The sequence below is a fragment of the Bos indicus genome, chromosome 4 (assembly GCF_029378745.1).
Source record: "Bos indicus isolate NIAB-ARS_2022 breed Sahiwal x Tharparkar chromosome 4, NIAB-ARS_B.indTharparkar_mat_pri_1.0, whole genome shotgun sequence".
NCBI classification, from domain to species: Eukaryota; Metazoa; Chordata; class Mammalia; order Artiodactyla; family Bovidae; genus Bos; species Bos indicus.
Window position 1 is genome coordinate 101,713,923 of NC_091763.1, and position 27,131 is coordinate 101,741,053.

Genomic DNA, 27,131 nt, shown 5'->3' on the forward strand with positions numbered 1-27,131 from the left:
CAGTACCTTTCCAAGGGTTTCCTCATTTTGTAAAAGGAGGTTCATGAATTTGTAATTGTGTATGTGTCCATGTGTGCAACATCTGTAAAAACTAGTGGGAAGGTACATCTGGGAAAACTAAAACAATATAGGCTATACTATAAATTACATATGGCACCCCACTCCAGTACTCTTGCCTGGAAAATTCCATGGGTAGAGGAGCCTGGTAGGCTGCAGTCCACGGGGTCGCCAAGAGTCAGACACAACTGAGCGACTTCACTTTCACTTTTCACTTTCATGCATTGGAGAAGGAAATGGCAACCCACTCCAGTGTTCTTGCCTGGAGAATCCCAGGGACAGGGGAGCCTGGTGGGCTGCCGTCTATGGAGTCGCACAGAGCCGGACACGACTGAAGCGACTTAGCATAAATTATATCCCATTATACAATGCTTCCCAGGTGGCGTTAGTGGTAAAGAATTGGCTTGCCAATGCAGCAGACACAAGAGATGTGGGTTGGATCCCTGGGTCAGGAAGATCCCCTGGAGAAGGAAATGGCAACCCACTCCAGTATTCTTGCCTGGAAAATCCCATGGACAGAGGAGCCTGGCAGGCTATAGCCTATGGGGTCACGAGTCGGACAAGACTAAGGGACTGAGCACACATGCAGTGACCAGAATTGACTCATATAATCGTGCCACCATGAATGATATGCTGTGCTTTAGGATGGTGGGCACAACCTGACCAGCAGACCTAACAGTGATGGAAGAGAACACCTTTCCAGTTCTGACTGGGCCCTGCACGTTTCCCATGCTGCAGGCATTGCTGGCACTCTAAGCAGCAACAATTCCTTTCCAAACTTCGGCTCATCTCAGGCACAGAAGTAAAACAGCCTTAGACCACTGGCACTGGGGATGGAAGCTGGAGAGGGGCCGAAAGGACCGGAGGCAATAGTGGTAGAAAGTATGCAACTGTCCCGGAGAAGAGTTAATATCTCATCCCATCCCACCTGCCCACTCCCTTTTGTCACAAGTCCCTGATTCATCTGTACCACCAAGCAAGCTATGTTTGCTTCCTTTGAATAAGAGATGTGATTTCTACTAAATAATAAAGATCTGGTGGTAGGCAACAGCATTTGATAGAAAGAGAGAGAAGCAAGGGAGGGAAGGAAAGAAGAGGAGAAAGAAAAGGAACCTAGCTTCACAGGTTTATGATTTGTGACAGGTCAAGGCCACCACGCTACGAGGTAACTTAATTCAAATGTCACCCCTAATAATGTGAAATCTGACCCAAGAACCGTGTATGATAAGGCTGACTGAGCCTCTCCCCAATAAACATCCAGCAAATCTGTTTCCCTGAAGATGAGCGAGTCATCGTGCCTCTGACCACATCTCTCCTGCAGTATTTTTAAAGATACCCTCCCCCAACACACACACACACACACACACACACACACACACACACACAGGTTTAATCACAGAGATGAGAAGCAGAGAAGCAGGAGGAAAAATTTAGTCTCCAGAGCCCATGTGGCTACTCTTTCTCAGCCTCCTGTCTCAAGAGACCTCAGGGGCCAGAGCCTACTGCTGGCCAAACAGTAGTATGGGCCTGGCAGCATCTCATTGCAGACAGAGTCCCCAGAACACAGGCTCCCAGATAAAATGCAAGAAACCAATGTTTCCATCAGCCCTGCCCCTGTCACAAGGCCACAGGGACAAAAGGATGAATGGCCAGGAAAGTGGCTCTGGGCAGGGATGCAACCACACTAGGAGAGGGGAAGGAAGCAGACAAAGTCCTGGGGAGAGGACAAGATGAGGAGCTGAGTGGTGAAAAGCTGGGAGAAGAAGGCTGGATGACTGTGAAGTAATTAGCCTCCAATTAAAAAAAAAAAAACAGAAGGCTGGATGAGGTGGTGGGCTGAGCTTCCAAACTCAGGCTCCCCCAGCTGTCTGCTCCCCAGTAATTCTAAACCTCCTCACCCTTCCTACCTCACAAGAATCATGGTGAAAAAGAGAAGCTGAGTGCTGGGAGTCAGGTAAAGGAGAAACAGCAAGTACGGTGAGAAGAATTTTATCCTCACTTCTGCACCCGAAGCTCTGTTTACAGGGAGGCACTCTGATGGAAAAGGGAGACGGGGAGATTGGGCCCCGTCTTCATCCCTTCTTCATCTCCAAGGGTGGAGGTAAAGGAAACCTCCTAAGCCTTCGGAGGGTCAGGAATCCGGCAAACCTTTAGTGGGGACTGCCTCTATGGGCAAGGCAAACAAGAACACTGCTGCTGTCTAATCCTAGGTAAATGGAAAACAAGAGTTCTTTGATTTATTTAAAAACCTAATTAGAAGAAATGACAAGCATCCTTGGCAAGTGCTACTCCTCTGGGGCGTCTAGGATGCAATCTGCAAATTGGTATTAGGGAAAAAAGAAGACTGACATTATCTGGAGGCTCCATTACTGTGGCTTCAGGGCCAAAGCAAAGGCTTCATGGCCACTTGCGAGGGAGCCTGTCTTTCTCAGATAGAAAGACAGGACATTTTGGACAAATCAAGAGGGTAGGTAGCTGAAGTACCAGCACACCCCTATTGTGGCCTCTCTTACTTGGCAGGAGTGCTACTGTGATGGCAGGATTTCACTAGCCTGGACCTGGGAGCAGAGAGGCCACATGTCAGGACAAGTCTGTGCCCAGGGAGAGTCTCCGAGCCCCCTCTCTCTCTCAAGAGTCTCCTGGAGGGAGACCTCGCTCGGTGTGACAGGGTGCCAGCCCTCGCCCTGGGCACCACTGCGCATGTTGGAGAGTCCAGGCCTTCATGTGTCAGGGCGCCACCTGTTTGCACCTGTGTCCTCTGGAGAGGGCTCAGTGAGGGGGCTGGAGCCCTCTGAGACACACCCCATCACCACCGTCTGAGATACTAAAGATGCCAGAAGCGCCTCAGAATATATGAAAGCAAAAGGAGCAAGACCAACAGGAGGCTGGGTCAGGGATCAGATAAACCGTAACAGAAGTACTCATGCAACGCTCACACACACACACCCGTACACCTAAATCTGCGGTTCACTGGAATCAGGGCGGTCGGAGGTGTCTGACATAGTGAACTCTGCATGTTGCTGAAACACGGAGTGCTAAGCAGGAAGTGAAGCAAAGGAAGCTTCTGTCCTTCCTGGGAGAAGCTGGCAAGCCACTTGAGACAAGGAGGACTCAAGACGAAGCTTATTAACAGGAGAAGGCCCTGCGTGGCTAAATGCTAAATGAACAGCTCGGACAATAAAGGCTGTCATTTAGAGCAGAGGCTGAAGCAGTAAAAAGCACCTAACAGGAAAAAAACCACATACACAATTCTTTAACTGGCCTTAAAAGATATATAAATATTTGAAAAATTGAAGACACTGTCTCAGGAAGAAGATCCAGAGTCTCTTTACACAGTAGGCACTGATGCCTCCTAAGAGGAACAGATCCGGCTTCTGCGTGTCCAGTGGGGCCCCGAGCCAGGGGCTCACAGGTGTCCATTTGCGTGAGTCATGGGGCATCGCATTTCATGGTGGAGTGTGGAGGCTTCTCTGTGTGTTGGGCAGGCGATCAGGTGGAGGGCCACAAAGGCAAAGAGCAGGAACGCTGGCTGTGGGTCACGAGGAACTCAAAGGGAAATAGCAGAGCAAAACCATTCCCGAGAGGCCCGGGTTAAAAGGATAAGGTTACAAGGAGGTGGGGAGAGTCCCCTGTGTTTCCATACTGCTCTAATCCAACACCAGGAAACACTGCCTGATCCATAATAGGAGCTCAAGAGATGTTCTGGAAGGGAGGGAGAGAGGAATGGAGGGGAGAAGAATGGGCTTGCAGACCAGGCCTTTCTCCTAACATAAGCCCCCAGACTAACCTCAGGCTGGAGAACTGGTGGCTTTGGAATGATGAGAGAAACCTCCTCCCCCTCCAAGGCACAGGCATTCTCAGGGTAGGCAACCCCGAAAGGAGAGAGAAAGTGGGACCTAGCGGTGTTTGAGGGACAGAAGACCTTTATAAATCTTAGAGGGAAAATGGGGTGCAGAGGCTTCATGGGGAGGACAGCTGAACAAATTTTGTGACCACAAATGGTGTCTTTGGGGGAGTTTCAGAGATATCAGACAAGAAGGGTATCTTGCCAAAGGCTGAAAGTGAAAGTATTAGTCGCTTAGTCATGTCCAACTCTTTGCAACCCCACGGACTGAAGCTCATGACGGTAGCCCGCCAGGATCCTCTGTCCTGGGAATTCTCCAGGCCAGAGTACCTGAGTGGGTAGCCTTCTCCAGAGGATTCCCGTCTTCAGGGGATCTGCCAGAGACCCAGGGATCAAACTCAGGTCTCCATTGCAGGCAAAGCAACCATACTCTAATTTTAAATGGTGGTTTTTAAGTAATGAGAGTTCATAGTGAAAATCCACATATTAGGCAATGAGGGCCTGAATTGGAATGATAAAGAATGGAGCAGAAGTAAAAGCAGAAAAGCCAGAGTGATGAACCACTGAGAGAGTGGGGCCCTCTTTCCATCTCACGCAGGTCTCCCGAAAGGAGGCCTCAGCCTGGGCTTTATGTCTTTCAGGAGCAGACCAGCCCCGGATGGCTGCACTCCAAGTCCATGGTCAGCTTGCTGCTGTGCGCGCAGCAGCTGACTACATGCCCTTGTCTCTCGTGCCCTGTTATGGTAGGGACTGCCTCTGAAGTACTGCAATAGAACTCACTGAATGCGCTCTTCAAACAGTAGAGTTTGTTCTGTACTAAGGCACACATTATCTGAAGCACTTTGCATATGAAAGTGTTTATGTTTCCAGAGACACCTCCCCTGAGGAACCACAGATAAGCCTGTAAATCTCGGGTAGGCAGGACCCATCGGAGCTAAGACACAGAAGGGCCTGCTCCACAGCGCCCTAGAGACACAGAGAGTAGGAGAAAAGTGCCATTGTTTGGACACGCATACATTTTTTTATTTCCCCAACAGCTAGTGCATTTTGTATTTTTCATGTGAAGAGAAAGAAAACCAAACTCTTAGAGCAGGAAGCCAAAGGGAAAGGAGCTGAGTATGAAGAACCACATGGAAAAAATGAGACTGCCACCTGGAAACCTTACCTCTTCCAGAAAAGCAGCCAATCAGGGCTCACGGGAGGAACAATTTGGGAAGAACCAAATTACTAGCTAGCAAGTTAATTCAAAGCTAAAGTTGATGGCTGGTTATCAATTGAAGCCTCACTGTGTTTTGACTATTGGATTAGGATTGGAACAAGTCATGGTCAGAACAGCACAGGCACATTTTGGTTTTGTTTCTTTAAATAGTTATTTGGCTATGCCAGGTCTTAGCTGCAGAAAGTGGGATCTCCGATCTTAGTTGTGGCAGGCAGGATCTTTAGTTGCGGCATGTAGGATCTAGTTCCCTGACCAGGGATCAAACCTGGGTCCCCTCTGGTGGGAGTGTGGAATCTTAGTCACTGGACTAAGGAAGTCGCTAGGTTCATTTTAAGAGGGGAAAAAGGTACATGTCCCTATCTCAATAGTTCACCCTTACAGTGAAACTCCTGGTGGCTCAGACAGTAAAGAATCTGCCTGCAATGCAGGAGACACAGGGTGGAACCTTGGTCCAGCAAGATCCCCTAGAGAAGGAAATGGCAACCCACTCCACTATTCTTACCTAGGTAATTTCATGGACAGAGAAGCCTGGTGGGCCCAGTCCATGGGGTTGCAAAAGAGTTGGACATGACTTAGGGACTCAACTCAACAGTGAAATTTCTACCAAATCAATCTCTTTAAGAGTGATTTAAAAGTGGCTTATGCTAGAGAATTTAGTTTGTTTTTTGTTTGTTTTTAAATGAGAAGAAAGTGATAGGCACAGGCTTCTCTAATGGGCTTTAATAAAAAACTGCCACATGACTCTTAGGAGAAGTCTACGTCCTGGAATTTGATTGGGTAACTGGTATACACATCTACTACCTTTTGTACATCTACATAAAATTCAGGTCCAGTTATTGAGACATAAACCAAACATAGATTGCAGCTGTTACTTATGAAACGGATGAAGAATGGCCTGCTAAGTTTGTATTGGCTGGTGCAAGTTTAATGGAAACATACCAACACATGGTTGCCCCCAGAACCAGGCTGATGATGCTCTGGGTGCCCCTCATTGACTGGTCCAAGACTGGTGTTCCTTCTACCAGCTTTGCATGGCCATCATGCATGAAAAAGGGACTTCTGACTAATGAACTCCAAGAAATCATCAAAAATCCATAATTCTATTTTCTATTCCTGATTCTCATTTTACCCAAGGAGATACCATATTTCCATGACTACTATTATTGACTGTCTATGCACTCTGTGACTCTCATCTCTTGTTTTGCTGTGTATTTTCTTCTGCCTGCTTGTCTTTGCCTCATTTCTTTTTTACCATTTGTTTTCTCTGTGCCTCTCAGCTTTGATGTTAGCAGGTTCTAACAGTGGGTGGTCAATAGCTTTAAGTTTATCACGTGTTATCTTTCTGCTTTGGTTCTTCTCAGCTGCTTTTATGGCTGTTCCCTGCTCAGTATTCGTACTCTCTTCAAAGTTATCTCAGATCAAAGCTGCCATGTATCTTTCTGTAGATTGAAGTGCTTCTGTATGTACACAAAAATGTATATAAATACAATTACAAGTATACAGGCACTAATAAGTAGATACTCACGCAACTAGAAAACACAAACACATGTGTACTCACTATTTTCCATCAGTTAGGTGTGAGTTGGACATGTTACAGAAGTCATAGTAGAGACAACAAGAAATGGTGTTTCAATGTTCTCTTAATTGTCTTGTTCTAAGGTAGTGTATCGGGCTTCCCTGGTAGCTCAGAGGTTAAAGCTTCTGCCTGCAATGTGGGAGACCTGGGTTCGATCCCTGGGTTGGGAAGATTCCCCTGGAGAAGGAAATGGCAACCCACTCCAGTATTCTTGCCTGGAGAATCCCATGGACAGAGGAGCCTGGTGGGCTACAGTCCACGAGGTCGCAAAGAGTCAGATACGACTGAGTGACTTCACTTTCACTTTCAAGGTAGTGTATCAAGGGCAAAGCAGAGATCTGAAGCTTAACATAAACTAGGAAACAGCAACCACAGTTTGCCTTTTAATATTTGCCAGCCTGATAGCACCATATATGCCATCTTACTTGCAGCATGATTCCTAATACATTCGCATTATCAGTTTACTCCCTGGAAATACACGGAATTTTTTTTTTTCTTCTAAAGTTCACAGCACAAGATCTCTAAACAATAATCTAGAGACATTTACTTTAATCCAGAAGATTGCATCTACTTAAAAAGCCATATCAAACTGTGGTAAATTACCTATCCCTTCACTGTCATTTCCAACATCCCAAGCTGCTGAGGACATAATGAAGACAAAGTCTTTCAGTCAGTCTGGCCCAGAAGAACACCATTTCAATTTCCATTCACCCAAAACTGTATCTCCAATTGGCCATGTGGTTTTCCTTCACATACACACAACTACCGATACCATTTTTCAATAAGGATACCATTATCACAAGAGTACTTACCAGAAGGCTGGCAGTGTGATATACACACCATGTGTCTGAGAGACACAGCTCAGCTCAGCCGCACAATGTGGGTACCATTCACCTGCCTTACAGAGAAGCAGCTGAGACCCAGTAAGACTGAGCAACTTGCCCAAGAGACACTGGCCAGGAGTGGAACTTAGGTCTTTCTGACTCAAAACCATATCCTTCTATTACATCTTACTACTTACCTTTCATTTTACTAGTGATGGATTAGGGGAACAAGACTAATGAAGCTAGGAATCCATTATATTTGACATGATTGCCTTAGATGATCTGTTCTCATGAGAATCCCAAGGAGATGATTAATGACAACCTACCATGACGCCCTGTGCCAAGAATGGTCAATAGCAGTCTCTATCTTCCAGGAGAATCAAATAAGAAGGGCACAACACAGGCAAAACTGGACTTAAAACCCTGCAATACCTGTAGAAGTGAGTGTGGCATCTCCCCGTGAAGAGCCTTAAAAATAAGGCAGAAATTCAAACATCTTGGATTCTAAGTATAATGATACTTAAATGGCAGGGCTGATCTGGGGATTGATGTCTGTGTGTGTCTTCCAACAATCTCATCATTGAACTCATTCATTCATTCTGTGAAAAAGGGTAGGGTAAGCACTCAGTGCTACCCGGTTCTCAGTGCTGAGGATCCAGGCAGAGTCCCGTGCTAAATGAAGCTTATGCTTTAATGGAGGACACAGACATGAGTAAGACGTGATGCTGTTACAAAGACGAGAAAGTGATGAGTGCTGTGAAAGATCTAGAGACTGGAGAAAGGGCTCAGCTGGGCTGGTTGTTTCACCCTCTTTTATTCAGTGCAAGAGAGGAGATGATGATGGGGCCCTGAAGTTAATACCTGGACACCCAGGGTATCCAATACCCTGGCACTGCCTGCTTGGTTTCAGTTTCTGACAACCCCCTGAAACCACTTTTACTTGAGGAATAACAACAAATAACCAATTTTTATTGAGCACTTGTAACTGGCCACATCAGGCATTGCTGCATATGCTTTATCTCACTGACAGTTCATGGAAACCATAAGCAGTAGGTATTATCCACACTTTAATGTGGCATATCTAGGCCTCAGATATGAAACTGAGGCCTAAAGAGGTTAAAACAATGAAGGACATCACACAACTAGAAAATCCCAAAGACTAGATTTGAAGCTGGGTCACTTGTGGCACCCCACTCCAGTACTCTTGCCTGGAAAATCCCATGAACGGAGGACCTGGTGGGCTGCAGTCCATGGGGTTGCTGAAAGTCGGACACAACTGAGCAACTTTACTTTCACTTTTCACTTTCATGCATTGGAGAAGGAAATGGCAACCCACTCCAGTGTTCTTGCCTGGAGAATCCCAGGGACGGGGGAGCCTGGTGGGCTGCCGTCTATGGGGTCGCACAGAGTCGGACACGACTGAAGCGACTTAGCAGCAGCAGCAGCACTTGATTCCAAAGCCTGCGTATCTTCTCAAACAAAGACCTCAGAGCAGACTTTGCCAATTCCTTGCATCTTTAAAACACCACCTTCTGCAATCTGTATCTGTCTGGCATATGAGGTAGGAAAAACAAAACCAAAAAAATCTCCTAAAATACAGTCAATGTCACCTTGGGGCCAGTAGTAGTTCTGGGTAACTGCTAATGCGAATAATGCTTCAGCCAAGCCTGGGGCCTCTCAGAAAAAAGAGGGCTGGTTAGAGCCCTGAGGGACACTGAAGGAAGAAAAAGATTTTCTGTACACCTGGGCATTGCCTGGGTGACATGTAAATCCTATGCCAAATCACATGTAAATTATTTCTATTAAGTAACAGAACCATACCAATGTCAAGTAAGAACTGAACTGTGCCACACAGACTCATAAACCACCCTCCACCACACACACACAAATGCAGCTTCAATCATCATTCAAGTATCATTGCAAAAAAAAAAAAAGAAAAGGGTCCAGGTAAGACTCTGCTTCCATTGCAGGCAGCATGGGTTCAATCCCTGGTCAGGGAACCAAAATACCACATGATGCACAGTCAGTTCAGTCGCTCAGTCATGTCCGACTCTTTGTGACGCCACGGACTGCAGCACGCCAGGCCTCCCTGTCCATCGCCAACTCCCGGAGCTTACTCAAACTCATGTCCATTGAGTTGGTGATGCCATCCAGCCATCTCATCCTCTATCATCCCCTTCTCCCCCCGCCTTTAATCTTTCCCAGCATCAAGGGCTTTTCCAGTGAGTCAGTTCTTCACATCAGGTGGCCAAAGTATTAGAACTTCAGCTTCAGTATCAGTCCTTCCAAAGAATATTCAGGACTGATCTCCTTTAGGATGGACTGGTTGGATCTCCTTGCAGTCCAAGGGACTCTCAAGAGTCTTCTCCAACACCACAGTTCAAAAGCATCAATTCTTCAGCACTCAGCTTTCTTTATAGTCCAACTCTCACATCCACACATGACTACTGGAAAAACCATAGCCTTGACTAGATGGACCTTTGTTGGCAAAGTAATGTCTCTGCTTTTTAATATGCTGTCTAGGTTGGTCATAGCTTTTCTTCCAAGGAGTAAGCGTCTTTTAATTTCATGGCTGCAGTCACCATCTGGAGTGATTTTTTGTGTGGCCAAAAAACAAAAATAATTATTGCGGAACAGATGACTACTATTCTCAGAGGCTCAAACTCTAAAAATAAGATGGACAGACACACACACACACACGGCTTAATGGAAGTTTAGAACAAACACAAAAGAATTACATAAAGATACATAAAAGTTATGAATGAAGCCCCAGGGTGGTGATTAAGTATCTCTGAGTTTTCTTTCCTTTTCATGGGAGTAAACTGCCCCAGTGACCACCCCAAAGGGTTGCTATTACTGACCAATATTGACAAGAGGAAAACTGCACTGCATGGGTATTTCTCAAATAGTTTTCTACTGAATACTGAGATCCTACAAGATGATGACAGGTGTTCTGTGGGGAAAATAATGAGTTTTCAACAATCATCCCATCCCCCGAGCAAACATATAGGAAATCCTCCACACCACTGCCCTTCTTTGGAGGAAATGGCACCCTCCTCCAGTATTCTCGCCTAGAAAATCCTATGGACAGAGGAGCATGGTGAGCTACAGTCCATAGGGTCACAAAAGAGTTGGACATGACTTAGCGACTAAACAAGTGCCCTTTTTAGAGTTTCAGAGTAAATATTTGATTGTTAAGGGTGTTTAAGCTTATTTGATTACAAGGTTCTTTTTTTTTTTTTTTTTTTTTATCGCAAGGCTCTTTTAAGGAATGATATCCCATATTGCTTTTACAGGAGTTCAGTGCTCTCCAGAACATTTTAATTTTTTTTTAAGCACACTGTACAAATAGACAATGGTGCTGCTGATGCCAAGTCACCTAGGAGGGTGACCGAACCCTGTAGCTTCCTGGGCTCCATATCCTATCATTCTCTCTAGTGCATAAAGTGGGCGGGGTCTGTATTATATGCTCCTCCGGTATACAGATAACACTCTATGCGAAATAATTACAGTGATAACGATAGTTGTAATAACAATGACTAATTTTACTAAGGACCTGCCACATGCTGGTCTCAGTTCTGGGTGTGTACCTGGCTGACCTCGTGGAAATTCCTGACCATCTGGCCAGACACATATGGGCAACACCCCTTGCACCCACGGGAACACCCTGCCCTCTTCCTCCACTCACATCCCCTGACTCAGGGGTCAAAAGCAGAGAGTCCATCTGAGCAAATGCTTTTTCAGAATTATTCTGGTTGATGGCTCTGTTCTCTCTGAGTCATCTGCATTCATGAGCTCCCCAGCATCCTCGTGGTGGGAGGCGTCTCTGGCAGAGAGCGGCGGCCTCAGAGGCTCCACAGAGATGGCATCTTCGCACCAGCACCCAAACAGCTTGCAAGGCTGGCTTGGGCTCCTGAGCCTCGCTGCCACACTCCCAGCCCTCTCTCTGTGAGCCTGCACCCGCCCAGCCAGGCCACCATCTGGAGGTACAGAGCATCAGTCTGCTATGTTGGATGACCAGAGGCGGCAAGCAGGCAGTCCCAGTGCAGTCTGAGGCTCCCGTTCAGTGCGGGTGCTCTGGGGTGTCCACGCCCCAGACCCGAATGCACAGACAGTCAGAGGTCATCAGCCACCTGGGCTGGGGACCAGCTCTCTCTTCTCACTCCCAGCACACAGAGGCATGCAAACCAGCATCTGCACATACTGCTGTCCAGTACCCGCATCTTCCGGAAATGAAACAGACAGGACTGTCACCAGGTTCACCATCTTTTTTCCTTTTTAAAACAAAAAGCTGAAAGTTTTCTTCAAATACGACAGAGAGCTACTGCCCTTGTATTCTTGGGATCTTCCCAACTCAGGGATCAAACCCAGGTCTCCCGCATTGCAGGTGGATTCAGCACTCTCTGAGCCACCAGGGAAGTCCCTGTTCTTCTTACAAGTTTCTTTCAAAAACCCAGGGACGTTGCCAGCATCCTCGTGAGCAGATGCCGTGGTGCCCAATGACAAGGATGAGGCTTCTGACCAAGAAGAAGATATGGCCTGTGAAATATAGTCCAGAAGGAGTTACTTTGGTTTATAGCAGTCAGTTGGTTCCACCCACGACCTGGGGAGTCTATGCGTACTACCCACAGCAGCAAAATGACAGGGAAAGTGTGAGACTCTCACTGCTGGGGCTAGGCAGAATCCTCCTGAACAGAAGGCCGTGCTGAAACCAAAGTCCAACCAAATTACTGATAGCTCATTCAACCAATGATATTGAAGTATAATCAGGGACAGGAGACAAAGAGGGAGGAGGTTAACCTTTATCAACTAATTTAATCCTCCCACCAATTCCGAGAAGCAGATATAACCATCACTGTTTTACAGGGAGACCTGAGACGCAGAGCAGCAGGACAGGGCCAGGATTTCGATCCAGATCTGCTTGTCTCTGCATCCGAGTGGCTCCTCTCTCTCCACTCCCCCTCCTCCCCATCTCACCTGGCCTCCTTAATGCAATTCGTTCATTTCCTAAAACTATATTTGTTTAGTGCCAAACAGTGTTAAGGTCAGGTGTCACAGGCGGGGTTGGCCACTTTTGCCAAAGGTGAACCACCGAACACACGAACAAAACAATAACAAAAGCAAAACAGTACCCATCAGCCCACCCACAGAAAGGAGGTGACATAAGCACATTTAAAAATAGAGACGATATATCTGGTAACAGCACTCTGAAGTCTGTCAGCTCCTTTCCCTCTTTCCCAACCTACGCAGTCTCCCTCACCTTTCTACCTTCTCTTTTCCCATAGTTCTTGGCTTCTGGCACCTACCTGTCTGTCTGCTCATGTTTCCAGAAAGCCACATACCTGTCAGTTGAAATCCTCCAGCAAGCCCGACTTAAATGTACCTGTGCGAGGGCATCTGAGAGCCGTGTGCAGGCACCTGTGTGGCCAGGTGAGGTAACTCACTTTAACAGAATGAATACTGCCTTCACTTCCTAGGGCTGCCCTAGCCAAGTACCATACCCTGGGGAACTGAAAGCAATAGAAATGTGAATTCTCGCACAGCCTGACTCTGAGGTGTTAACAGGGTTGGCATCCTTCTGAAGTTGAATCTGTCCAGACCTCTCTCCTAGCTTCTGGTAGTAGGTGCAGGGCTTGGCTTGCAGCTCTGTCACCCCAGTCTCTGCCTGCACCAGGACGTGGCTTTCTTCCCTGTCTACCCCTGTGTGCCCTCTCCTCTTTTGTAAGGACACTTGTCAAAATGGATGAGGTCCCCACCCTACTGCAGTATGACCCCATCTTAATTATATCTGCGGCAATCCTATTTCTGAATAAGTCATATCTGGGGGTCGTGGGGGTGAGGACCTCAGCATGTTTGGGGGGTACACAATTGACCCCGTAATAGCTACTATACGCCAGACGTGGGTTCCAGGCCACTTCATTTGGTTCTGATACTCTACAAAGTAGATCAGTGGCTCCCACCCACTGTGTGTGACAGAACATAATATCAGCTGTAGAGTTTGTTTTTAAAATACTCACGTCTGGTCCCACTCTCCAGAGATCCTGATGTGGTAGATCCAGGCAGGGAACCAACCATTTTACAAAGTAAAATTAAGAAGCAAAGTTTCAAAAGGAATGACAATGCTTATCCAGGAATAAGAATCACTGGGGTCCATCTTAACAACAATACAATAAATCAGGAAATGGGGGCAAAAAGGAAGTGAAACGCTATGTCCAAAATTCACTCAGTACTTGGATGAAACAAAAGGTTTTCCAACCCAGGTGAGTTTCACTCAGAACCTCCATCCTTTCCACTACCCAGGTGTGAGCATGGTTGTCTACACCCCTACATAGTGACACAGGCAGTATTTTTAGGTGTAAAAATAAGTGTGCACACCTATGTCCTCTGTGGATTCTTAGTGAGTGTCTTTGGGATCAAGTATGTATTTGGCTGAACATCTTTGTATATTCTATCAGCCACACACCAGAATGACTTCTACAGAATGTCCCCATAAGTCATGATGTTGTCACTTACAATTAACTGTCACCTGTCACTCTCAACTCAGCCTGAAGATTCTAGTACAGGGTACTCATCCCATAAGTATTTGTAGAACAAATGATTAAAGAAACATCCATTTAAGGAAACATCATGAAGTAAAAGTGGTCCTTGCGGGAATTTTTTTTTTAGTTTTTCCCCTCATAATCATGATGGGAAACCATGATCCTTCTGCTCCAATTTCATTACTTCTGCATCCTTTTCTTCTCTCCAGATGAGAAAAAGAAGCCGTTACTAACCTGGGGACTGTCGCTGATTTGGGAACAACTTTAATCCCATTAAATATCTACTCACAGACATTCTACAGTATTAAATGTTGTCACTGGAGGAAATAAGAAAGGAAGAAGTTTAAAGGTAATTTGATTCAGCCCTGAGATTCTGGAGCACATGCTCCGACAACAGTCTTCATGTCGTCTCTGCCTCATCTGCAATGTCCTCCAATATCAGCCCCCCAGGTCCATCCATGTATGGCAGAAGGAGGTCCGAATTTGCAGGACGGCTTTGGTTTTAAATAAATTCTGGCACTGTCCCCATAAGCTGGGGTGACAGTTTCACAGCAGTCAGTTTCACCCTCAAGTCCATCCTGCTTTAGACAATATGGCCAGGCTCCATCAGCACACAGCCATTTTTTACAACATGCACTCTGAGTTTCAGTTGAGAAAACACAGACAGACACCCCCATCCATCCTGATTTCCATTCTTACCTAACATGTGCCCTTTGCTGTGTTCATGGTGTCTCGTGACTGTCTCCTCCCTCGTACAAAGCATCTTCCTGCCTTTGAGTCTGCCCATGTTCCTCCCCCTGCCTGAAAAGTTCTCCTTCCCCACTCTACTTATGTAAGTCTAACCCATCTTTCAATACTGCCTTCAAGCCCCATTTCCATGAAGCCTCCTCTGTCTACTCAGCCCACACTGATTCCTCCTTTCTCTTAACTTCCACCCGTGACATTTGCTTTGCTAAATTAGGGTATGGAGTGAAAAGCACCTCTTCAGTGATGGATTCACTCCTCCACCATGCTCTGCCTGGACTTTGTTTAGAAGCCTGCAGGTAGCACCTGGTTATGGTAATTTGATACTAAACCCGACAGGTTGGCTTTCTTCAAAGGTGGTTCTTTAAAAGAAATGAGAATACATAATTTGATTACACATGCTTTTATTTTTTTCCCTTTCAAAACTGTTGCTCAATTCTAAGAGAGCTGCAAACAGAATATTTAAACTGGAGCCCCTCTTGGAGATCTCCTCGCCTAACCTCTTATCCAAAGCAGAGGTACACCCCTTGTAGCATCCTTGAAAGATGGCCCCTAACCTACTCATAAAAACCCTCTTTGAGCCCATCTCTCCAGGAACCTGTGCTCTTGCTGGCTGTCCTAGCTCTGATTGTTAAAGTTCTTCCTTATAATACAGTATTTGTCAAAGTTAAGTTTGTGGCCCATCTGTACCATAATTATTTGAGGTGCTTGTTGAAAATTGCAGGTTCCCAAGTCTAACTCCAGACACACTGAATCAGCATTTGGAGCAAGGATTTAAAAAAGTAATCTACATTGTTAACAGGTTTCCCAGGTGATGTTTATGATACCAAAGTGTAAGATCCACTCTTAGAGTCAGTGGATTCTATATCTAGAACTTAGCTCTACCTTTCTAACAGTGGAGAGCAAGACACTTCCCTTTTCTTCTCAATGTTCAGTGCAGCGCTATTTACAATAGCCAAGGCATGAAATCCATGCAAATGCCCGTTGACAGAGGAATAAAGAAGATGTGGTGCTTATATACAATGGAATATTTGTTGTTGCTGTTTAGTTGTTAAGTCGTGTCTGACTCTTTGCAACCTCAGGGACTGTAGCCCGTTAGGCTCCTCTGTCCATGGGATTTCCCAGGCAAAAATACTGGAGTGGGTTGCCATTTCCTTCTCCAGGGGATCTATCTCCCCAACCCAGGGATTGAACCCAGATCTGCTTAGCAGGTGGATTCTTTACCACTGAACCACCTGGGAAGCCCCTACAATGGAATATTACTTAGCCATAAAAAAGAATGAAATAATGCCATTTGCAGCAACATGGATGAACTTAGAGACTGTCATACTAAGTGAAGGAAGTCAGACAGAGGAAGACAAATATACAATATCACTTATATGTGTAATCTAGAAAAAATTATACAAATGAACTTATTTACAAAACAAAAACAGAGTCATAGACTTCAAAAACAAACTCATGGTCACCAAAGGGAAAACATAGTCATGGAAATGAAGACCTTAAGCATCAAACCTTGCAACCTGGAGATTTCATCTATTGGAAAAGACACCTGGAAAGCCCCCTCTCAGATCCCAACAGAAAGAGACATACTTTGCATCTCTGGCAGGAAGTGACACTGCTTTACTATCACCGTAAAGAGGAAGAAAGATTTTTTTTTTTTTTCTTTACCTGGCAACAGCTCAGCCAATGAAAAACCACTATACTTCAAACTCTCAGATTCCCTCAGTGGACTTTTTGTTTATAGTAGCCATCCTAACTTCCCCATCTCTTCTATAGGAGAGTTTCCTCTCCTTCCTTCTACTACAAAGTTTCCTACACTGTCCTGGGTCTTCTCTTTGTCAATGTCCTTCCTAAAATGTGATGCCAAAATGAAGTGGAGAGAGCGAGCTAGGTTTTCTAATGCTTTTCTTATGAATACATATGGACAATTTCAATAATGAGAAAACCAGTTTTGTTCCAAACTAGCCAGTGAGGTAGTATCATTCTGTAAATCTTTGTTAACAGACACACGATGTTGACTTTTCATCGTTGTTTTAATTTGCGTGCCTTTCTGATTGGTTGTTCCTTTGTAAATTGTCTGCTCTTCTCCTTTGTAGGCTTTTTTTTCCCTCTTTTAATTCATTATGTCTGTCTGGCAACTAAGCTGATTCAATGCATTATCTCACCTAATTCTCAAAACAACATTTCCCTTACTTTACAGGTAAAGAAACTGGGCCTCCAAGAACGTGAAATGAGGAAACACAGTTAGATCTTCAGCTTCCTCACCAACTTATGCCTTCATTTAATTAATGTTCTTGGGAGGAGAGATCTTTATCTTCCAGACACTTTGTAAAGTGAGTTAAGAGAGCCAAGTATTTGGGATGCAAGCATAAGGAAGGTTCAAAAGAACATTAGAAATTCTCATAACTCCATTATTTACTTACAGCTCCCTAAAATTTCCTTTTTTTTTAAAATTACTTTCCTGGCCTGGAGGTAACAGTGACCAGTTATAATCGATTAGTGCTATTTACTGAAACAAAGGTTAAGGAGGATGTAGGTACCTGTTCATATTTTTGTCAAGAGAGGTAAAATATGGCTGACCCTAAAAGACCATCAGAAAAAGATCAAAGAGTAATCTAGAAATAAGGCAGAACCCCATAAAATTACAGTCTATTTGTTGGCAGCAACATCAGTAGATAACAGTTCAAAAGTACACATGCAGGAAGAATTGGCTTTCATTTTTTCCATTTTCCATTATCAAGACCAGTATTTACGCAATTAACTAAGATCCAAATGCTAATTCATCATTTATAGCATTTTAGTCCAAACAGCTGAGCTTCTCTTGGTTTTGGTTAATTTAATCGAATTCCATGCAATTATACTTTAATTGAAATGCATATGCATAAAGTTGAAATGATGTTTAAATCAACTGAATTTACAACTACATTAAAAAAACTCAAACAACAAAGTACAGATCCAAGTGGGAAACAAAATTAATTTAATCCTACTCCATTTTTCTACCTTGAAGGTGGCCAACACCCAAAGGTCAGGCGTTCTCAATGTCACACAGCCAGTGGTAACACTGAGACTCAAATCCAGGTTTCCTGACTTTGGATTGAGAGCCTGTACAGCTGGGCCTCTAACTGATATTTAACTGTTCCACCCTCACTCAAACAAACCTTGGTCCTCCAAACTCTCATAAAGTTTTTCAAACAAAATCTATAAACTAGGTATCAAAACAGCTAATGTAATTTTAAAGATCTTTGTTCCCCAGCTTTGTGATTCCAGGCAGCCTAATAAAAGTCCCTGGGGTCTATGTTCTTCCAGAAACTTTGGCAGAAACTCAATTTCTTCCTTCTTCATTATTCACAGAAACATAGTCATTCGCAGTTTCTAGGTTCTACATTTTGCCCCAATCTTTCTTTCACATAATAAACAAGCATAATCAAAAAGAAAAAAATTATTAGGTCAATTATGATGCCAATTTCCCCCAAATAAGAAATAATACATCTTTTCTTTCTCTTTTTTACTACTCTAAGTTTCCCATTACTTTCTTTTTGGAACCATCATTTGAAACCACACAAAAATTTTAAGTTCACTTTCTCAATACTAAAATTTTAGTTCCTCCCAACTTACTGCCTGGCAACCATGCTCTTTTCACAGAACATAAAGAGGATTTAACATTCAAACATTTAAAAGCCACATATACTCTTAATGTAATTGACTGTCGTTCATGTATATATTAATAGTTCCTAGAATTTTATCATCTGAAGACTAGTCTTAATTATTTGTAAGCCTGCATCCACCACCAGACCAAGGTCTGCACTCATCTCCAGCTTTGCCCAAGAATAGTGCCCTCCACCACACATGCTCCCCTACGAAGGAGAGCCCCCTCCCACAGAGACCCTTCCTCCACACACAGGCCTCTCCCCACAAGACACCCCACCCCAAGACATGAACAAATACCCACCCTGGTTATCATGACAAAGTAGCACCTTACTCCAGGGTTCCACCTGCAGAGTCAAGAAAAACACCTAAAACCATTCAAATGAGCCCTTAAATGCCATGCTAATTTGATAAACCCTGTCGGCTGTCTCACAGGGACGGGCTCTTTCAAACCTCTCCTTGGAAATTCAGGCGAGGTGACCCCAGCTGCCTTCAGATTCAATTACCCACAAGGCTCCCCCCACAAAGGCCAGACCACAGGGGAGCCAGGCGCACACTCACTGCAAATCTGACTTGGCAGCTCTCCTCTCCCAGGTAGCACAGGTCTCCCGAGACGTTGGTCTCCAGCCACAGGTGCTCTCCGTTCACGGCATTTTCCTGGAGGGAAAAGACACACCTGACTTCATTTTTCTTTTCAGGCATAAGTGGGGGCCGGGGAGTGGGAAGAATGGATCTCAAATTCAGATTTTTGGAAGAAAACTAGTGAATCCCAGCAGTCTAAAGACTTCTCATTTTACTCCCGACAATACTGCTGGAGTTGGTCCTACTGACATTCTAGAAATGGAAAAAGGTGTTTGAAAAAATTCTGAGCCATAATGAAGATGTTAGCTCCAAAGATGTTTTAACCATGTCGGTGGTCATCTTTGAAATATATAGTAAACAAGGGGGAAAAACCCTCAAGGTATTCAACCTAAAGCCTTATTCATCCAGGCCCACTGAAGAGTCTGCAACAATTGAGACCAGAATTCTATTAAAGGTTGATTCTCTTTAACAAGTTAGCTAAGGAGGATAGTAGTAGTAAAGTATTTTAAAGACTTCTTGAAAACACACATATCATTAATGGGTAAATTATGCTTCTAAACCAGAAGCTTCTTAAAAGTTAGTTTTAAGTCACTGTATAGACTAAGCATAACAAATTTCTACCAATTTAAACCTATTACCAGTTCAATAGGGCCTTCACCCAATTCTGAGTTCTCCAAGTTGAATGATTTCCCTGCTTCTAAAAATATTTTCATACTTCCAGTAGCAAACAGAGAATAGCTGTAGGTTTGGAACCCTATGGGCTTCCCTCGTGGCTCTGCTGGTAAAGAATCTGTCCGCCATGCGGGAGACCTGGCTTCAGTCCCTGGGTTGGGAAGATCCCCTGGAGAAGAGAAAGGCTCCCCAATCCAATATTCTGGCCTGGAGAATTCCACGAACTGTATGGTCCATGGTGTCACGAAGAGTCAGACATGACTGGGCAACTTTCACTTCACTTCACTTGGAACCCTAAAAGTTCTCAGGTAGTGATGGATGAAATAATGGGAACACGTGTACACCCATGGTGGATTCATGTTGATGTATGGCAAAACCAATACAATATTGTAAAGTAATTAGCCTCTAATTAAAATAAATTTAAATTTAAAATGAAAAAAAATAAAGAGAGACTTCCAAGGCAAAAAAAAAAAAAAATTAATTAAAAGGCAATGCTCTGCCAGTTATCCTAAATAAATCAAGCTCAACAAACTAAAATATTCTACAGCTGGGAATTTAGTATCCAGCTGTAACTTATAATCATCTGTAGAATTTCTTTCCATTGTCTTATTCTTCAATTTATTTAGTAAGCATTTTTCCACACCCCTGGTGCCAGGCACTGGGTTGTGTGCCAAGTCTCATCAGTCATATCTGACTCTTTGCAATCCCATGGACTGTAGTCCACCAGGCTCCTCTAGGATTCTCCAGGCAAGAATACTGGAGTGGGTTTGCCGCTTCCTTCTCCAGGGCATCTTCCCAACCCAAGGACTGAACCGGCATCTCTTACATCTCCTGCATTGGCAGGCGGCTTCTCTACCACTCGCACCACCTGGGGAGCCCAGGCACAGAGTTAGTGTAAAGTAAAGCCTAACAATGAGCATGGAGACTAAACAAATAATTATAGCAGCAAATACTAGGAATATTTATTACAGCAGAAATCCCACCAACTCTTTTAAAAAGTGAAGTATAACATGTTACAGTGGGGGAAAGGTCAAAAATCCTTGATAATACCAATCTAGGCAGGCCAGCAACTAAGTCCTGGTAGGTCAAGGAAGCTGGGCAGGAGCAGGCAAGACCTGGGAGTCAGAGATGTGAGAGACATCAGTAACTCACTGGGCTGGGAGGCTTCATTCACGCTAGGCCAGTTGGTATGTTCCTGCACTAAAGACTGCCCCCCAACCCCACAAGCACTCAGGGGCTTGCTGATCACTATCCATGCACAGCAAGGACTGCTACTGCTAAGATGAACTAGCTTCACTCCTAAGTGGGGAACCTGATTAGAAAGCCCGACATTTGTAAGAGAAGAAGGAAAGAAAAAGGTGCTGGATCAAACACGCTGCTTCTCAAATCTGATTGCTCATTAAAATGACGTGATGAGCTTTGACGAATACCTGACATCATCCCATCCCCAGAGAGTCTGCTTTCACTAATCTGAAGTTTTTAGCAAATACTTGCAGTTGTAAGAATGGGAACACCATTCACTGAGCATTAAGGGAGAAGACTAGAGTAAAAGCAGACTTAGGGAGTAAGTCAAGAGTTCAGGTTCTTCTTTTATTCTATTTTCAATTGTGTTATAATTAACATTCAATATATTAGTTTCAGGTGTGTAATATAGCACTTGATATTTTAATACGTTATGAAATGATCACTGCAATAAGAGTTCGGTTTTGAGGATGTGAAATTCGGAGATGCTTATTAGACCTTCAAGTGAAGATGTTGAGAAGGCTGTTTTTTATAAGTCTGAAGTTCAAAGAAGAGGTTTGTACTGTATGAATAATTTGGGAGGCAACCGTTAACTAATCTAAAGCCAAGAGAACTGAATGGAAAACCCTAAGGACTGAATGTGGATGGAAAGCTCTGATTTCTGAACCGTGGAACGTTCCAACATTTAAGAGTTTGAGAACATAGGAAAGATCCAGCACAGGAGACCTGGATGGAGTGGCCATTGAAGTACGAGGAAAACATAAAAAGAGTGTAACGTTTCCAGGAAGAAAGTGCCCCTAGAAGGTCTGCGTCAAAAGCTGAAGACTGAGAACTGGCCATTGGATTTCTCCGTGTGAACATGGTAAGTCACTGATGATCTTGACAAAAGTAGGGACAGTGGAATGAGGAGGAAGAAAGCCTGACGGAATTGGGCTCGGGAAATAATGTTACTGACTTTAGTTTCAAAATGTGTATGAAACCCGATTAATGCTCACCGCCTCTACTGTTACCACCTGATCCTCCATCCCCCTAGCTTGGAATATTCCCGATAGCCCCCTGACTGGTGTCCCTGCCCCACTTGTCTCTTCCTTTCCCTGTCCAGTTGCCTCATCTTCTATCTCTCTCCCTCTTGGTCACTGATGTGCAGTCACACTGGTCTGCTCGTATTTCCCAAGCAGACTAAGCAACCTCTCATCCCAGGTCCACTGAATTTGATGCTTTCTTAACTAAAAATTGTTTCACTGTATATTGTTTATTGTATCCAAATTATTTATTCCTCTCCATTCTGACTTATGTGGTTAATTTCTATTTACCCTTTGGTCACCAAATTGAGTGTTACTTTCTCAAAGAAGCCAACACTGACCCTCATATTGAAGTCATTTTGTTAGTTACTCTCATAAAACCATATTTATCTCCCATCATTTATCCCAGATGGCAATTATTCATTCATCGGCATGACTATCTGATTCATGTTTCCTTCTTATGCTAGATTCTAACCTTCATATGGACATTAAATGTCCAGCACTTTTTTTTTTAAGTCGCTTAAGTCATGTCCAACTCTGCGTGACCCCATACACAGCAGCCCACCAGGCTCCCCTGTCCCTGGGATTCTCCAGGCAAGAACACTGGAGTGGGTTGCCATTTCCTTGGCACCTTGCAAACAGTAGATGATAAATAAATTTAGGGAACTGAGAAGATGAGACTAAGAATCAATGAATGAATCACATTCTTGTTATATAAGGTTCCAAGGAGTAGAAAGGATAATTACTTTTTTACCTGTCCATTAGCTCAGAGTCATACATTGTGAGAAGTAAACATGGATGCCTGAGAGACTTGACAATCTTTCAAAATCATGACAGAAACAGAAGCATGCAAGAAAAGGCCAGTCATGCAAGGAAAACATGAAACATACCTTTCTTAGACTATATTTTCCCTGTCTCATCCTTTTCTTGTACCTCTGTCTTGTCCAATGCATCAGAAAGAAGTAACCTTACCCAAAGAGAGGTTTGGGCTTTGCCCTCAACTATAGGATGGTAATTTAAGTGCCTGGGATGTCTTGCCTGATAACGGTATCTTTGTTTACCTGGGGACCCTGGGTCATACTCAGTTCAGTTCAGTCGCTCAGTCATGTCCAACTCTTTGCAACCCCATGAATTGCAGCAGGCCAGGCCTCCCTGTCCATCACCAACTCCCAGAGTTCACTCAAACTCACGTCCATCGAGTCGGTGATGCCATCCAGCCATCTCATCCTCTGTCATCCCCTTCTCCTCCTGCCCCCAATCCCTCCCAGCATCAGAGTCTTTTCCAATGAGTCAACTCTTCGCGTGAGGTGGCCAAAGTACTGGAGTTTCAGCTTCAGCATCATTCCCTCCAAAGAAATCCCAGGGCTGATCTCCTTCAGAATGGACTGGTTGGATCTCCTTGCAGTCCAAGGGACTCTCAAGAGTCTTCTCCAACAGCACAGTTCAAAAGCATCAATTCTTAGGCACTCAGCTTTCTTTACAGTCTGACTCTCACATCCATACATGACCACTGGAAAAACCACAGCCTTGACTAGACGGACCTAAAATAGTACTGACTTATGGTGGGGCATATACCAACTCAACCTCCAGAGGGTTAAGTGGCTAAGGTTAACCATGCAGGTTATGTCCATATGACTAAGCCCCAATTAAACTCTGGTCACCAAGGTTCAGATGTGCTTCCTTGGTGGCAATACACCATACGTACATTTCCACCATGGCTGCTGGGAGAAGTTAGCTCTGTCACAAATTTACCGGGAGAGAACAGTTGGAAGCTCCTTTACAGGAATCTCCTGGACTCTGCACCATGTACCTCTTCTCTAGGCTGATTTGAACCTGGGTCCTTTCACTGAAGTGGGATTCCTTGGTGACTCAGATGGTAAAGAATCTGCCCACAATGTGGGAAATCTGGGTTCGATCCCTGGGTTGTGATGATCCCCTGGAGAAGAGAATGGCTACTCACTCTAGCATTCCTGTCTGGAGAATTCCATGGACAGAGGAGCCTGGCAAACTACAGTCCATGGGGTTGCAAAGAGTAGGACATGACTAAGTGACTAACACTTTCACTTTCCTTTCACTGTAAAAGGTCATAAATGTGAGGAAAACAGCCCTCAGTAAATTCTGAGTCCTTCTAATGAATGACTGAACATAAGTGTGGTCTTTTGAATTCCAGAAGCTGCAGGTGAGGGTGACCTTGGGAACTCCTGAATTCTGTATAAAGGTATCCAGCTGGGTGGCATTCACCCATTAATAGAGTAGACAAATAAAATATTGTTTTCTTCTTACATTTCTGGTAAATCTTAATCCACTTCAATATTAGTAAACATAAGCTTTGGAGTCAGGTAGACTTGCTACCGACTAGCTCTATGACCTGCTGCTGCTGCTGCTGCTGTGTTGCTTCAGTCGTGTCCAACTCTGTGCGACCCCACAGACGGCAGCCCGCCAGGCTCCCCCGTCCCTGGGATTCTCCAGGCAAGAACACTGGAGTGGGTTGCCATTTCCTTCTCCAATGCATGGAAGTGAAAAGTGAAAGTGACCTAGGGTCTCTCTAACTTTGCCAGACCTCAGTTCACTCCCCACTGAAGTTGCAATAATGATTTTACTTCTCTCACAAAATCACAATGATGTTTAAATGTGAAAATGAGTAACAGTCAATGATTTACCCACAATGAGAAGTTAATACAAGTTCAATGCAATTCTTACTATTATCATTGTGGTTGGGTTTTCCTTTCCTGTCTTCCTAATCCATAGATACTGGTATCATCCAAGTTTCTCTTCTGGGCCTTTGTAGTCAAGACTGCTAGCCATTCACCAAATTCATTTTCCTCTTCTTCCTGAACACACAGTTAGAGTTTGCTACCCAGTCTCACCTGTAACAAGTGTGGCCACATGACCCAGTTCCAACCATGAACAAGAGTGATGTATACTGTTTTCAGACTTGGTCCACTAAGCCTCTCACGCGCATTCCTCAATACTCTGTTCCCGTACTGGGTACGTGGGAAGTTGGTCTTTGCAATGATTTGAAAGTCTTCTGATGAAGTTGTAAGAGTAACTGTCAGTCTGGGTCACTGAATAACTGTGTGGAACAGAGCCTACCCCCAACCCAACCTGGCACAGTCCTGGTTTGCTCTTGGGTGGATTTCCTTCCCACGTAGGTCACCGCAGAGCATTGAATAGAGTTCTCTGTGCTATAGAGTAGCTTCTCATTGTTGCTGTTGTTTAGTTGCTAAGGCATGTCTGACTCTTTTGCAACCCCATGGATTGTAACCCAGCAGGCTCCTCTGCCCATGGGATTTCTCAGGCAATAATACTGGAGTGGGTTGTCATTTCCTTCTCCAGGGAATCTTCCAACCCAGGGATGGAACCCGTGTCTCCTGCATTGGCAGATGGATTCTTTAGTTATCTATTTTATACACAGTAGTGTATGTATGTCAATTCCAATCTCCCAACTCACCCCACACCCTCCTTCCCCCCACCCTTGGCATTCATACATTTGTATGTCTGTCTCCATTTCTGCCCTGCAAATAGGCTCCTCAGTACCATTTTTCCAGATTCCACATATATGCATTAATATACAGTATTTGTTTTTCTCTTTCTGATTTACTTCACTCGTATGACAGTTTCTAGGTCCATCCACATCTCCTCTCTGATATTTTACACTGCTATAAAATTAACTTCCTAAAAACACAGCTGTGATTATGACTCTCTCTTGCTCAGGATGCTAAAAAAATTCTCTATTATTTATAAAACAAACTCCAAACTTAATCCCACATACTAGACCTTCCATTAATGGTACCAGTCTGTCTTCCTTATTCACCTTCATACACAGTTTCATAGAATGTATGAGGCTATGTATCTCAACATAGTCATATTTTCCTTTTCTGTGTCATGTTTTTTATTTAGCCCATTCTCCACACCCAGGTACCTCTTTCTCTTCTCTACACATGCATCTTGAAATTCCATCTCAAACGCTATACAACTCAGAGTACCCATCTGTGCCAGACAGAAACAATAGCTCTATTTCTACATGAAGATAGCATTTCTTCTGTAGTAGTGTTAAAACAATGTATCTATAGAGATACAGAGTATCTCTAGAGATATACATAGATTTATATAGATCAACCTGTCTATGGATAGATCCAGTTACCTAAGAGTAGAGACCCACCTATGTAAATATAGATATGATTCCTTGCCCTCAAGTTCTACCTGAACTCTTAGTAGTAATTAGCTACAGGTAAAAAGATGCAAGTTGTGAATGAATGACCCAAATAGGATATACTGACACCAGAAGCAAACAATCCACACAAAATGAAGACATTTACTGGCTAAAAAAAAAAAAAGTTCTAAAACAATAAGAAAATTATAAATATGTATCAAATATAAATATCCTTGCTGCTGCTGCTAAGTCGCTTCAGTCGTGTCCGACTCTGTGCGACCCCACAGACGGCAGCCCACCAGGCTCCCCCATCCCTGGGATTCTCCAGGCAGGAACACTGGAGTGGGTTGCCATTTCCTTCTCCAATGCATGAAAGTGAAAAGTGAAAGTGAAGTCGCTCAGTCGTGTCCGACTCTTCGTGACCCCATGGACTGCAGCCCACCAGGCTCCTCCGTCCATGGGATTTTCCAGGCAAGAGTACTGGAGGGGCGCCATTGCCCTCTCTGATAAATATCCTTACAAATTCAGAAATGGAAAAAATCTGGACTGCCTCCCCCTAAAATTCTTTAAGGTAATCATGGGTAAAATCTGTCTTGGATGGTTTAGATCTGTGCTGTCCAATAAGCAAATGGTGATTCAACATTGGAAATGAGACAGGCACTAACTGAGATGTGCTGTCAGTGTAAAGTGAAATAAATAGCAGACTTTGAAGACTGACTTTCTGTAAAAAGTGAATTCTCTCATTGATCATTTTTATATCAAGTACATGTTGAAATAGTAATATTTTTCATATATTTGGGCAAATAAAATATAATACTAAAATTACTTTTAGGGGCTTCCCTGGTGACTCAGTTGGTAAAGAATCCATCTGCAATGTAGGATACTGCCTGCAATACAGGAGACCCAGGTTTGATCCCTGGGTCAGGAAGATCCCCTGGAGAAGGAAATCACAACCCATTCCAGTATTTTTTCCTGAAAAGATCCCATGGACAGAGGAGCCTGGCAGGCTATG

The 27,131-nt window shown here is 44.1% G+C and overlaps 1 protein-coding gene across 2 annotated transcripts in view; it reads right to left on the bottom strand.

The window, feature by feature from the left end:
• Positions 1–27,131, bottom strand: part of DGKI (diacylglycerol kinase iota) — a 513,531-nt gene that overhangs the window by 293,300 nt on the left and 193,100 nt on the right. For both annotated transcript variants that reach the window (XM_070788214.1, XM_070788213.1), the window contains exon 3: positions 19,010–19,105. In XM_070788214.1, the coding sequence (XP_070644315.1) occupies positions 19,010–19,105 (96 nt within the window). The remainder of the gene's footprint in view (positions 1–19,009; positions 19,106–27,131) is intronic.